Raw genomic sequence first — 14,697 nt, forward strand, 5'->3', positions numbered from 1 at the left:
GTTCCAGATACAACATATGACTGAGTACTTCATGTCCTTTCAGATCCCACAATTATACATTTTGCAGTATTTAGTTTCATGAACAAGAAACATGTTCATGAAATTTGAGATGGAAATTGTGTTGGAATGTGATCTGGGTGCTTGGCAGGAGTAATTGAAAAGCGTATTTCAGGGAATTGACATTTGAAAATGATCATTTGATATCTAAACTGCACTTGGTCATTCAAGGAAAGCAGTTACCTAGTATCCTTTGAAGGTTACTCTAATTTATTTTCATTTTTTGTCATGGTTTCACTTTATTAGTAATGAGGCTGCTCTTCAGCTAGAGGATCCAGGTTCAGTCCCACATATCTGCAGTGCGTCTACCCTACTCCACTGTCCTTTAGTGAATCCCTGCTTTTCTGTGGCAGACCTTGACCTCCGACTTTCCTGTGGAAGTGGGCAACTATGAAGAGAATCCGTGTTTGGTTAAATAACATACATAATTACAGTTAAAATTGGCTGGCAATTGGCATCGTCAGTAGAGTCAAGTTAGATGAGCACACCAGTGCTCAGTCAGATTTGAACAGTGTAATGTGTCATGTTATTGATGCCTTGGGTCCTGTCCTCAGATGCTCACTATGCAGCGGTACGGGCTGATCTGGAGTCAGATGCCCAGGATCTGGAAGCAGAGTCCTGGAGTTTGGCGGTTGACCCGCAGTATGTCAAGAAACACTCTAAGGAAACGGTGAAGAGGCAAGATGTGATCTATGGTGAGTCTGATGCCTTAGTTGTATTGCACTGTTTTTTTTATGCCTTTGGTGGATGCGGTATAAAGGGCTTGTTAAGTTACTCTCAGCTTACTGTCCTTCGCAGAGTTGATGCAGACGGAGATGCACCATGTGCGGACACTGAAGATCATGCTGCGCGTGTATGTCAGAGAGCTGAAGGAGAACCTCCAGATGGACTCAGGCAGGCTGGACTGTCTGTTCCCCCGCCTGGAAAACCTCCTGGAGCTCCACACACATTTCCTATCCCGCCTCAAAGAACGCCGGCGAGAGAACCTCATCACACCCAATGACAGGAATTACTCCATCCACAGAATGGCCGACATACTCATCACACAGGTATGGACAAAATAGCCAATTCATCAAGCACACACATCCATACACACGCATGCACACATGCTTTATGCTAGATAATAACCTTTTTACCAGAAAAATACAAGTGCAGACCTCTATCACTTTTATATATTTGAATATACCTTTATTTAGCTGCATTAAGGCCCATTGAGATTAACTGTCATTTTCACTGCAGACAGTGGTAAAAGGCAAAGTTACAGGGAAGACATGACATATATACATCACATGCAGTAAAGACATTAAAATGAGAGTAAGGGAAAAATGAAGGACTCAAGTTGGGGAAGCGGGGAGGGGAAGAACACATGAGTTACACAAACACAGACAGACAATGCTGTTGCTAAAACAGAGCAAAGAGACATCTGGGCTTTTGAGATGACAGGTTTCTTTGTTTTCCAGTTCTCAGGTGAAATAGGAGTGAGGATGAAGGAGAGCTACGGAGATTTCTGCAGTCATCACAGTGAGGCTGTCAGCTACTACAAAGAGCAGCTGCAAAACAACAAGAAGTTCCAGAACCTCATACGGGTATGACTGATTAGCATTGTTCCAGTTTTTTGAATAATTGTTGTGTTTTTGTATGACACTAAATCCTCTGGGCCTGGGTTTGTAATGCAACATTATGAATACACTTTCAAAAATATATAACCTAAATAAAGCTTGTCTGCTTTTAACTTTTCAGAAAATCAATAACCTGTCCATTGTACGGCGGTTAGGAGTGACAGAGTGCATTCTGCTGGTGACACAGCGCATCACCAAGTACCCAGTGCTAGTAGAGCGAATTATACACAACACTGAAGGTACAGTCTGAGATTTGCATTTCAGTAATAATTTAAGTGTTGCTCTCTGGTGGAAACAGTGAGAATAACACCTTGCTATGCCTAATCTGGATGTTTTTTGTTTGTTTGTTTTTTTGTCTTCAGTGGGCACAGATGAACATGAAGAGCTGACCCGGGCGCTGGGTCTGATCAAAGACACCATCGTCCAGGTGGATGCATTGGTCAACCTCCATGAAAAGGCCTCGCGACTCAGAGATATTCACAACAAGATGGAGCCAAAGGCACTGGGCAAAATCAAAGATGGCCGAGTATTCCGCAGGGAAGACCTGGCACAAGGCAGGAGGAGACTGCTGCACGAGGGCACAGTCAACTGGAAAGCTGCCTCCGGCAGGCTCAAAGGTACCTGACACATAGAACAACATGCTACGGTGCTGTACTCTCTTGTGTCACTGTGGGTTGTAGATTATGATTGGGCGAAACCATGAAGAGATATTAAGAATTTGCTATTTAAACCCTCTCTACTTGCTTGACTAAATTACCATAGAATAAAATGACATTCTGCCCTTTTGCAGGCTGAAGTCTAGAAATGTTGTTTCTGATCTCTGTCTCCCAGATATTCTTGGAGTGCTGCTGTCAGATGTGTTACTCTTGCTACAAGAGAAAGACCAGAGATATGTATTTGCTACAGTGGTGAGTGGTTTATCTTTGATCTGCCTGTCACTGTAACCATGTGCTGTAGCACAACAACAGTGTGTAGTATACTTGAGTGATGCACATTGGGAATACAGATGTCACTCTTACAGGTCTCATTTTGTCGGTAATCCATGACAGCTCTCTGCTATGAATGTCATTTATCAATTTATTTCTTCCGTTACTACTAATCCGAAAGTATGCCTTCTGTCTGTTTCTCTCCTGTTTCAATTTCTTTTCTTTTCTTTCCTCGCTCTTCCAGGACAACAAGCCGTCAGTGATTTCTCTTCAGAAACTCATTGTCAGGGAGGTGGCCCATGAGGAAAAGGCCATGTTCCTTATCTGCGCCTCCTCCAATGAGCCAGAGATGTATGAGATCCACACCACCTCCAAGGAGGAGCGAAACACCTGGATGACACATATACGACAAGCTGTGGAGAGGTAGCTGCAGTTCCAAAAAGACAGGAAATTCTTTGTGAGAAAGCTTGGAAATTGCATAAAATGTTTGGGGGGAAAAAGTTGTTCAGTCAGTTGTGCATATATTATTACACATTTTATGTAGATACTGTCCCACTCTAATTTTGCACAGTGAAATTTGTGGAAGTGGATCTTCAGAAGAATCTTCAGTAATAGGGCGATGTGGTGTAGTCAACAGTCATATTGTCCATACACCATCAACATCTCTCATATTGACTGCTTCAACAATGACCAAAATCTTTAAATGTATGCAAGAAACTAATGTCTGGAAAAAGCATGGAAAACATGTATGAACACTGTTCATTTTGCTTTTACTGTCCTCCATTGTGACACACACACACTTTTTCTGTCTTTCTTGTCTTTGTCTTAGCTGTCCTCATACAGAGGAGAGGCTGTTTAGTGAAGAGGAAGAGGCACGAGCTGCTAGATTCAAAGAGTTTCAAGGTAATGATAGACTTAACGGAAAGCCCTGTAAAATTAGCTATCGGCCACAAGGGGGTGCTCACTCCATTGTGGTAATCCTAACATTGCTACAGGTTGCTTTTGATTTTTCCCCTTTGGTTTGTAATTTTCTTCATTCTTGGAGGTCAGGCTCTTTAAAATGTAACAAAACCTTGAGGTGTGTTAAAGAAAAATGCTTAAAGTGGAGATGCACCGGAAGTAAGATTGAGCCACATTTTAGAATTAGCTCTCATCCTGTCCTATCTTTTCTAGAGCGTCTGAGCCAGAAGGATGCAGTGATCGTCCAGGCTCTGACTGACAAGTTGCAGCTGTTTGCAGACATGGCAGAGTCAGTGGCAGGTCTTGAGGACACAGCCTCACGCTCTAGACTGATGCTGCGAGGAGATGCCTCGGACCTCCAGCAGGGGGAGACTCTGCTCAAAGGAGCCATCACTGAGGGTACAGACCCAGAAATCCACAACATTATGTCTAGATACCAATCAGAAAGGACCTGAGCATGAAATTGTGTGAATTTTACAGGCCCATGTGTGCGAAAATCCACTCTATATGTTTATACCATTTCTCAGATTCCCCCTCTGTCCCACTTATTGACCTTCTCTCACTGTGTCTGCCCCCCCACCAGTGGAGAACCTGCAGAACCTGCTGCAGTCCGGAGTGAAGGAGGAAGCTCCCGCCCCTAGGTCGGAGGAGGGGAGCGGCTCTGGGGTTCTGCCCAGGAGAGCAGACACCTTTGGGGGCTATGATAGCAACCCCACCATTCTCAACAAGAGTGAGTCCAGCACACTGCACAGTCTGAGGAAGTCTACCATCTAGTCAATTTGTCACTTGTATTTTGATGGCCCTTTCTTACTGGACTATGTGAATAAATTGGGAAAATCTAGCAAAGAGTGTTGGTTCTTTGGATTGAATTTATTGGATGGGTTTTGTGTTTGAGTTACTTTATTCAATGCTTAAATAGCAACAATACACATGCTTAAATAGCAACAAAATACAGCAATTCAAGACAGCTTGCATATGGCTGCAGTAGTGCTGAAATGATTAGTAGATTTTAAATTATAAAATATAATAACCAAATACTGTGGGTCTGTCCAAGTAAGAAGGCATTTCTGAGAAATCCCTTTAGGTTATAGTAAGTTGAGATAGGCATTAGATACTGTTTTTGGCAACTTGTAGATCGAATGACTAATCGAGAATCATAATTCAAACAAAAAGAACAGGTAGTTGGAGCCTTAGGTTACAGTTTTAACCTGTATGTATGTGCACATATTTTCTGTGGAAATGTTTGTGTATTAATGTTTGTATGTATATGTATTTCTGTTGGTTTCTTTTATTCGTGTGTGTGTGTGTGTGCCCCTGTGTTTTTTATCTGTGTGTGTCGGTGTGTCTGTGCCAGATGGCAGCGTCAAGAAGAAGAACTTCTCTGGTGAGGCGAGGAGCAGAGACAGGAGCCAGAGAGCCAGTTCCGACCCTCAGCTCAAAGACCTCTGTGGCAGCCACACCCTGGAGCAGACGGTACGGGATCAACACACACACTCACACACACATACACACACACCACACACACATACATCATGCTCTCAGTCACAGTGTTATTTCCTGTAAATAGCAATAACCAAACCAAGTCATCTGGAAAGTTTCCATGTCCTCATGTTGACTGTGACCTGTTTTCTTAGGTAACCTTATTTGTTCATAAATAGATTAAGGTTTGATGGAAACATTGTGCTCTCAGCATCGCTTTGGCTTCCAGCAAATCCTTAAGAACCATCAGATAGACAAAGTATAATGACACACTGTCTACAAGGAGCAACATAGGACAAGCAAACCCTTTCACAGGATCATCTTAAAATTGACCTGACTTATCCTGTATAACCACACAGCTCATTTCTCACTGCTGTATTTTACCCAGTGTGTTTGTTTTGCTATTGGCTTAAGTATGACTTGGTCTGTGTCTGGCTGTTGTTGCTCAGGTCGATGAGAGCTGCTGCTCTCCCCCTGCCAGCTGGAACCGCATCTGGTCCAACTCTTTCCCTGAGGCTGAGGTTAGCTCCTGCTTTTTGATCCATCACCCCATGTTACACCACATTTCTGGAGCCGATCTTCATAGCCACATGAGCTCAGTTTCAAATTTTCACCCATCAGTAGTTTGCTAATCCAATAAAATGCTGCATTGTGTTGCAGTTGCTGGTGGTTGTTTGATTATGATGACTTTGTTTGTGTGTCTGTTCCAGTTCTTTGATAGGGTGCTGATGCTCTCCCAGAGGCTCTACAGCCTGCAGGTAATACCTACCTGCACCGTCCTCTCCAGTCTGTGTGCTTGATCCGCATGGGCTCACCACAGATAATTAGTGGGACAGCCATTCTTTAACACTTAGCAGGGCCAGGCGCCAGAGCTGTCTGTGTTGCCATGTTGGATCAAATTACTTGCTTCATTTTTAATTTTTTTCCATGTATGTCAGTGTCAATTTCTCTGCCTGCAATTAGTTTAGTTTTTCCCCTGTGCATAAATGTGAAACATATAAACAAAGTAATTAAAAACAGAGTGATAACACCCGCAGTGATGAAAAACACAGAAGGAAGAAAGCAAAAGCTATTAAGGGGAGAAAATAGATGCCTACAGTTGATCACCCTATTATATACAAATTCATCCTCTTGAGCACTTGAATCGGTATCGTTTTGAAATGTCTGTGTAGAAGTTATTTACAATACTGGTGATACGCACAAAGCATGGCATTTATGTGTCAGTTCACCATCCCACCTGATTATTTTTCCTCATGAGGACCTTACCTTATTCTTCTCCTCTCCCTTCTTCTTTCTCCAGGCCATCATCTCCCAGCAGGACAGCCACATTGAGCTGCAGCGGGCCTCACTGACAGAGCGGGCCTCCCTGCCTGGCCGCCACCGGGGGAACGTGCTCCTGGAACAGGAGAAGCAGCGGACCCTGGCTCTGCAGAGGGAGGAGCTGGCCAGCTTCCACAAGCTGCAGTCGCAGCACCGTCAGGAGCAGCAGCGCTGGGAGAAGGAGAGGGAGAGGCACCGGCAGCAGGCCGAGGCCACTGAGGCCAGGCTCCGACAGAGGGAGGAGGAATGCAGACGGCTGGAGGTGAGCCGCCTGGCCTTGTCCTGGTTTATGATCTAATTTCAAGTCTCCATCCAATAAACTGTTATTACTTTTACTTCCTGTAAAACAGTGGAGCTGTAATGGTGACCTCATGTTGTACCTGCTGGTGTAATTAAAAAATTTTCAACCAATGAAACGCTCACTTAATATTTGAACAGTGTCAGCCCTCCACCCATCCCATCAAATAGGACTGTGTTTTTGTGTGTCTCTGATATCCTATGTGACATAACCAAAATGTGTTACTAAGAGGTGTTACAGAATCCTCTTATTGTTCATGCTGGCTCACTGGAAAGACTCTGCTACATGTAAATAGAACTCAACCTTAATTCATGTCATTGGTAACACCTGTCACACAATGTAGGGTATCAGGTAGTCAGAGAAACACAGTTTAATTTGATGGGGTGGCTGAAGGGGTGACACTGTGATACAGTGCAGCTGTAAAGTACTTAAATGTAAGGTCATGTATAGTTGTACATAGGTTTTGCAAACTCACTTAAAAGTGCTGTGTCTGCAGTTCCTGTTTATAACCCCTGATTGTATTTTTGAACTTACTGTTGTGCAAAATGTATGCAAAACCTAGCCACAACCATGGAACATACAATTTTCAGTGCTAACGCTGCAACTTCATCAAGTTAAGGCACTAGAATAAATCTTTAAAACTTTACATAATCTCAGAAAAGGCTCCCTATGCTTTTTGTTCTCTCTGCATGGTTTTACTAATGACCACCTGCTTAACGTCCACTTACGGCTAGCTGTGACATGACACACATTTGCTAATACATGTAATTTGTATTTTCAAATTTGGCATGGTTGATCTTAATGATGCCAACAGTTAGCAAGTATATTTTCAGAGGTCCATATTGCTGTTAGACTGGGTGACATTGCCTTTGGTTTTGATGCAGGAGCGTCTGGCGGAGGAGAGGGAGGAGCTGGAGAGGCAGAGGGAGACTTACCAGCAGGACCTAGAGAGGCTGAGGGAGTCCACCAGAGCTGTGGAGAGAGAGAAGGAACGCCTGGAGCACCAGAAGAAGATCAAGAGGAAGACCATTGAGGTGGGAAAGTAGCAGTGGGGGTGTGGTGAAGATGATAGTCATTAATATGAAAATAATCCAAAACCATACTCCAAAATTTCACACAATATCACAATATGCATTAGAGCTAGGCAAAATGGACAAAATCAAATATTGCAATTTTGCAAATTGATATTGTGATGATATTGTCAGGTTGACAAATGGTGCTCTTCTAAGATATTTTCATAAGGGATTTTTGATAAACAGTCATTTCTAATGTAGATGAGATGACCAAGCAGATAGAGACCAACAACACTTATGGCATATTAGGATATTACAATAACCAACATCTCAGACCCTATATCACATAATGATATCACTGTAAAATTGGCATATGTCACCCAGCTCTAATATTAATAAGATTAGTTCAGTCAAAATAAATACTCAAATATTTCAAAATCATTATTATTATTATTAGTAGTAGTAGTATGTATGTATGTATGTATGTATTTGTTTTTATTAGATAAGTTTTTAAAAAACTTAATTGGACAGTTTTGAACTTTTGAGTCCAACATCAAGTATTGGATAGGATCATGAGATCAGCATGTTGTTGCACCCATACATATGTATGAAAGAAGAGGGGGTGTTGACTAAGTAGGAGTAAAGATAATAACTGAAGTGATGATGATGACAGATGAACAGTTTTCCTGTTTACCCACCTCGGGTCTTTCCTTCTTTCTTTCCCCCTGGGTGCAAATCCCACCCTTACTTTGTTTCAACTCCCACAGCCTGTTTATAGATGGATGTAATGATAAACACACACAACTGAACACAGCGCCAGCCCACTCACCCAGGAAACCACCTACGCCGGGCGCAGTCTTTTCTTTTTGGTTCTCCTTACCTCTTTTCCTCTTCTTTCCTCCCTCTCTCTTCTTACTTGCATCCCTCTTTCCCTCCGCTCGATACAATGCAGGCCATTGTTTGCAAGTTTCATGGGAGAGAAGCTTTAAGAAAGATCCACTGACTGTAATTTCATGCCTGTTGCTAATAGATCTGTCAAGGAGTTACAGTAAAGTCACTTAATATCAGCCTTTAGTGTTTTTACAAGCCTGAGTCACCATACAGGCTCTGTTTATTGGCGTTCTCTGTGAAAAGTTGAGATGAGGTAAGGTAGGCTCTGCAGCTTTGAATGTTATACCTTTACACCGGATGGACTGGTTTCTGATATACGCACACATACACACACACAGACACACACATACACGTGTTTTTATAGACCTGTTTGATTGTGATTGTCTCTATTCAGATCTAAGTGTCTGCCAGTGATGTCATCAGTCCCTCTCCACTGTCTGTGCTTCCTAACTGGTTGACAGATGCATGTCTCTTATCTGATTGGTCAGCATTTCTTCCCTCTGGCACAGCAGGCTGAGATGACACAGTATAGCCCCCTCATGTCCCAACATGTCTACAAGCCTATATACAACAGTGCATTCCACATTTTTGTTGTTTATATTTTTTCTGTTTACCTTCACTCATGATTTGTTTGGCCCAAACAGTTGCCCACCATGTCGTCCGTCCCCATTTCTGTGTGTCTGGCCAAGTATTTCATGGTAACAAGACCTTTTGATGACATGCCTCACTTCCTCGGAGTCTCAACTCAAGACGAGCCGTACACAAACACACAACCAGCTGACATGAATTACTGCCCCTATGCTGCACCCATCATCTCATTACTACAACAGGCTGGCCTTTGACTGTGGCAGGAGTCGAATCGAGAACATTCCACAGTGGCTCCTGGAAAACCACAACCTCTGGCCTTCCTCAGAAAGGGATTCATTGGCTTGACTGACCTAATCTCTTCTGATGAGTAATGCAGGGACCCAGATAATTACAAGGGCAGATATGGAGACAGTCTGTTGTGTAGTGTGTTTGTTTCATGCAAAGATCATGTCTGAGGGTGATCAGATCTAGACCTTATCAATACTCAGAAACCAATTAAATAAAGGCCTTGTGATGTTTGTTGCAGATCAGCTTACAAGTGTGAGAGCATGTTTTGTCAACATGCAGATGTAAGGGTATGCATCCATGTCTGCAAGTATCTTCACAGTTGCTTGAGCATTGCAGTGCTGTACTGTTGGCACTACCATGGGACTTTCGAGGCTTTGGTTTTGAGTTATTTGGAAATGGTTGGTTCCCCCGCTGCATCAAACACATCAAACAGTCTTTTCATCAGCTGTGACCTCAGGATCCGTTCCAGGCCCCGGGCCAGCCTGATATCAACAGACATTTAATCACCACCATCCAACATTAAGGCTCATCAGCTAACCCGTAGAGCTATGATTAGACCTCATCAAAAAGACATGCCTGTGTATGTCAGTGCATGCGTGCATATTCAAGTGTGTGGGCAAGAAATGTGCCTGTTGCGGCATGTCCTGACTACAGAAGAACTTCTCTTTTATGTTTTATCTCAACTGATCACACTTCGGCAATGTTACCACGGAAGCTCCCACACCACAGTACCACTGTAGCTGCTTTGCCCACAGTCTGCAGGCTGGATGCAGGATGGGTTGCGCAATTATCTGCTAGCGTCTTGATAAGGAATGGTTTGGGCCTTGCTTTTACTGGCATTTAGAGCAGGGAGAGGCCTTGTGTCTGATTGCTCAGTAAGATTGTGGATGAAACGTAATACAGCATGTGCAGAATCAAGGTTAAGAGGTGGAATTTATTGGATGTGTGTAACTGTCTGGAAGAGAAACGGCTTGGGGATGTCCAGCAGAGTTTTTTTTTTGACATTGATATCAGTGAAATTCCATAATTGTCTATTGATTTGATACAAGGCAAAGGCAGAAATCCCATTCAGTACACGCCTATGGTTAAAAACTTTGTCTTAACAAGTAAACAGAAAACTGTTTCAACTGTTTCAACATACAGGCAGCATGGGAAGAAGAACATTGAATTACAGTGCAACATTGGTCTGTAGCCTTCAAGTGGAAAACAAAGCAACTCAACAAAATACTGATTTCAGGCCAAGTATACACTAATCCGAAGATATCTGAAAACACATCTCTATTTCTCCATTTTGCCTTTCCGGCCACGCTAAAATGGGATTTTCATCGGCCAAAAATGGAGCTTTTCAAAAACACTCTACCAAGTGGGCTAATTTAAAAATGCCAGCTTGATGGGCTGCATGATGCACATACGTACAATGTATGATTTTGATATGATTCACGCTGGAACCAAAACAGTAAACATCACGGGTGAATAAAGCTAAACCTAAGCAATTTTAAGAACCTAAAGCATTTTTGGTATTTTGATTTGATAGCTTTTAAAAAACTGTGAAAATGGTATTATAGACAGAAAACAATTTGACCTAAAAACAGCATTTTCCGGTTTCTCTGGATTAGTGTGATCTTGGCCTTGGAGGAACTGTATGAAACAACACGCTGTAACAACAAATACAATGCTCTGATTGTGCTCTCATTTTAATTTACAGTCCAGTAAGCATGACTGCAACTTTAAGTGTTTCAAGTATTTAAACATACAGGCCCAGACTAAACTAGAATGAAAACACTGAGATACATCGTGAGGGATCAAGTTGTGTGGTACTAAAACACCGGTATTAGTGTTGTTTTCAAAATGTTGACTTGTTACCTAAGTATCGACTCTTGTCACATATCTAGAATTTTCCAGCACAGCAGGAAACAATGGGTATGGGGAGAAAAGGTATTTACATTTTAGCCTGACCTCCTGGGAAGGTATGGATGGTGGAATTGAATGAATAATTCTGGCTCTTCCCTTAACAACTTCTGCTTAGATTCCTCTAAGCAAAGTACTTAACTTCTCAACTGCCCCAGTGGAAATACTCAGTGGCCACAAGCAGAAACCTTTCAGTACTGGAAAGCTGCCTGGTTTGAGTAACTACACGGAAATGAAGTAGGGCATTGCTGAAACATGGCAAGCTCTGCAAAGTTTAAGAAAAACATTAGAAGGTGATTAGTAAAACAATGTCTTGTATCTGTATGTCCTCCACCTAGTTATCTCTCCCAAGGCCCCCAGTCTCTAGGCTGATTTATGACACTGAGGTCTGACTGTGTTCCTGTGGTCTGAAAAACCCACTGAGTAACTCTTAACCTTTCACACACTCACCATATACACACACCTAGATCCTTGTGACTCACTTCCCCAATCGGCAGCCAGTGGCAGTTGTTGTGTGAAGCCACAGCAGAGCAGCCAGCCTGAGGGGGGATATTTTCTCTCCAGCCTCTGTCAATGTAGCCGTTCCCACCTGTCAGCTGAACACTGTGTGCTGTCATATTTTTAAGCTTCCCTCAACTTGTATCTTGGCCTGCATGACTGTATATTTTCAATTTAATGAATAGTGCCTATCATTGGGTCACTTAGGTAATCGTTTACTTTGTTGTTGCTGTTGTAAAGGGTTCTCACAGGCCATGGAATTTGTAAAATTTTGAAAAGTCTATTTCGACAGACGGGGAAAGGGTCAGAATCAGATTTTCTTGATTCACTGTACATATGAATACACACGCAGAATTTGACTCAGTGCTTTTGTTGTGGATGCTGTTACACACAACACAAGGCATAGGCCAACAAAAAATCCAAAAACTAGAACAAACAATATGCCTTGTACTAAAAAATGTAATTAACACAGACAAGTACCCTCTGAAGTCCTAAAATTAGTGTGGAATAAAAGCTTGTAGCTAGTGCAAAAAGTGCAGGCTTGAGTTGGGGAATTAAAATTCTCAGGAGTAGAATATCATGGAGCCAGTTTCAAAGATCTACTAATTTTCTAGTGATTAGTTTTTCACCAAACAGTTATTTTCTATCATGTTCACATTGTGTTGATTTCCCCCGCAGAAAAACAGAATAATAAACTCTAAGAAGACATCTGAATGTTAAGCATGTTTAAAAAAAAAAAATTGCCAAAGACAGAAACTCATGTTACTTTTAAATAGATCATATACTATGAACATTGTATTCATGGAAAAACATGGGAAATTTAGGAAATTTTACATTACACATAAACTGAGAACCGTGAAATAAGTTGAGACTCAGGCAAATTAAAACTAGATCACTGTATGAATAGCTGCACCTTGTGTTTATCATCATAATAAACCACATGAATTATGTAGATGCAGCTTGATTTTGGAGCAGGCATAAGCTTAGACTGACAGCACTCGCTGATGGAATTAATTCCCCATGGATCAGAGCAGCTTATGACCCACAGAAATGTCAAGATATCACTCATGTTACAGCTCCACCAGTCATACACTCCAGTTCAGTTTTGGCAACCAGCATCCCCCGTCCCATGGCGTCTATTGTGTATAAGCAACACCGGGAGACAGGACACTAAGCAGTGTGTGTGCTGACATGGGAGTATCCAGGCAGCTTTCAGGATGAGAGGAACCTGGCTGTATAATTAGCCAGCCCAAGCCTGTCATTAATGGAAGCTTCTGGAAGTCAGCCAGTGCTAATTGTTTATGTGCTGTCAGTCAGGGCTCTTTGTGCACCCCAGCTAACACACAGTTTACTGCCCTGGAAACCCGCCGTTTGTGCCACTTAATGCTGAGCACCTTGCACTGGGAACAATGGAACATCTGTGTGCTGAGATGAGTGAGTGCTGAAAGAGGAAAAAATGATGGAGGGAAAAACGAAGAAAGGGGAATTTAGGGAAGAAAGGGGAGGTATGGAGAGTTTTCCCACCGAGGGGCCCCTCTTCTGCCTCAGGTCGAACTGTCATGCTCTGCCACAGCAGCTGGGGGAAGTTCTAGTCGAGACACACACACACACACACACACACACACACACACACACTGTTACAGTTGGATGGGTCTGCCCTTCATGCCCTGTGAAACACAGTCATCATGTGTTCCCTATCCCTAGGTGGAAGTAACCTTCATAGTCATCAATCACATAGCAGGTGGACTGTAGCGACTCTGCTAGGAGGAAAATTTTAAAGGGAATGTTGAATCCTGACTGCTTTTTGTTTATCAAGGTAGTCCTTTTTTTTTTTTTTTTTTTAAATAAACTAAATATTTAAACTAAATATCAGCTATTTGTAGCTTCAGTCAAGACATATCAGCAATGATACTGGCCTATAAAAATCCATATCAGTCAAACCCTGATCCAAAGTGATTTCAGCAGTAAAATTAAGACATTACAATCCTTCGGTATATTTATATTGGTGCAGTCATAAAGTGAACAGATAAGTCTTTTTGTCTGTCATTGGTTAACCTACCTGCAGTAAGGTCATGTGAACACAGTGGTCACTGGAGTTCTTCAAAGTCACCTTGTCTCCCTTCCTTCACCTTTTACCCCATTTAAACCTCATGCTTTTTCCAGGCTTACTAAATAAATAGTTATTTTGCCTTTGCCCACTTTAAAATGGTTTTGGGGCGTGTGTGTTAAGTGTTACCTTTTAAAAACAGCGTGATTATTAACATCTTTCCCCAGCACACTGGCTCACATCATCATGTACAGCTTTAATCTTGGAGCTTGCATCAGTGGTACACAGTACAAGGCCTTAATTCAGCACAGCGAACAGTTGCTTTTTGTTAATGGAATGCAACAGATCTGAGATTTTTAGACGCACACACACCACACCCCACCATTGTCATGATCCATTTCATTGAATGCAGTTCGTATGATGTAGCCTTCATCTGCACTTCATATTTCCCTCAAACCAGTAATTAAATGGACAATGCAGTCAGTGTCTTTTGTCTGCGGATGTCATGAGAGCTGTTTGCTTGTTCCCCTGCTTGTCTAACAGCCCTACCTGTTTAGTTAGACACGCCTTTATGTGCACACAGGGAGTATTAAGGGTTTTATGTTTCTCATTGTGTTTGTGTGTGTGTGTGTGTGTGTGTGTGTGTGTGTGTGTGTGTGCGCATTGTCCTCGAGCCACTTGGAACACATCAAAAGCCTGTACCAAACTTACCAAACTGTCTGCTCAGCAGTAAGAGTAGCATGTGTTTCTGATTCTCTCTTCAGCCCATAAATACCCTGCTCCTCAACAGATTGTGTTTCCTTAG

General features: G+C 42.4%; 1 protein-coding gene across 2 annotated transcripts in view; it reads left to right on the forward strand.

Moving 5' to 3' along the window:
- Nucleotides 1-14,697, forward strand: part of arhgef18b (rho/rac guanine nucleotide exchange factor (GEF) 18b) — a 47,649-nt gene that overhangs the window by 24,990 nt on the left and 7,962 nt on the right. For both annotated transcript variants that reach the window (XM_030050395.1, XM_030050396.1), the window contains 15 exons: nucleotides 612-752; nucleotides 856-1,106; nucleotides 1,518-1,643; nucleotides 1,798-1,915; nucleotides 2,039-2,293; nucleotides 2,508-2,584; nucleotides 2,847-3,025; nucleotides 3,432-3,505; nucleotides 3,776-3,961; nucleotides 4,146-4,292; nucleotides 4,917-5,035; nucleotides 5,491-5,562; nucleotides 5,752-5,799; nucleotides 6,342-6,623; nucleotides 7,544-7,693. In XM_030050395.1, coding sequence (XP_029906255.1) covers nucleotides 612-752; nucleotides 856-1,106; nucleotides 1,518-1,643; nucleotides 1,798-1,915; nucleotides 2,039-2,293; nucleotides 2,508-2,584; nucleotides 2,847-3,025; nucleotides 3,432-3,505; nucleotides 3,776-3,961; nucleotides 4,146-4,292; nucleotides 4,917-5,035; nucleotides 5,491-5,562; nucleotides 5,752-5,799; nucleotides 6,342-6,623; nucleotides 7,544-7,693 — 2,225 coding nt within the window. The remainder of the gene's footprint in view (nucleotides 1-611; nucleotides 753-855; nucleotides 1,107-1,517; nucleotides 1,644-1,797; nucleotides 1,916-2,038; nucleotides 2,294-2,507; nucleotides 2,585-2,846; nucleotides 3,026-3,431; nucleotides 3,506-3,775; nucleotides 3,962-4,145; nucleotides 4,293-4,916; nucleotides 5,036-5,490; nucleotides 5,563-5,751; nucleotides 5,800-6,341; nucleotides 6,624-7,543; nucleotides 7,694-14,697) is intronic.

Source organism: Myripristis murdjan, chromosome 4, assembly GCF_902150065.1.
Source record: "Myripristis murdjan chromosome 4, fMyrMur1.1, whole genome shotgun sequence".
In the NCBI taxonomy this organism is placed as follows: Eukaryota; Metazoa; Chordata; class Actinopteri; order Holocentriformes; family Holocentridae; genus Myripristis; species Myripristis murdjan.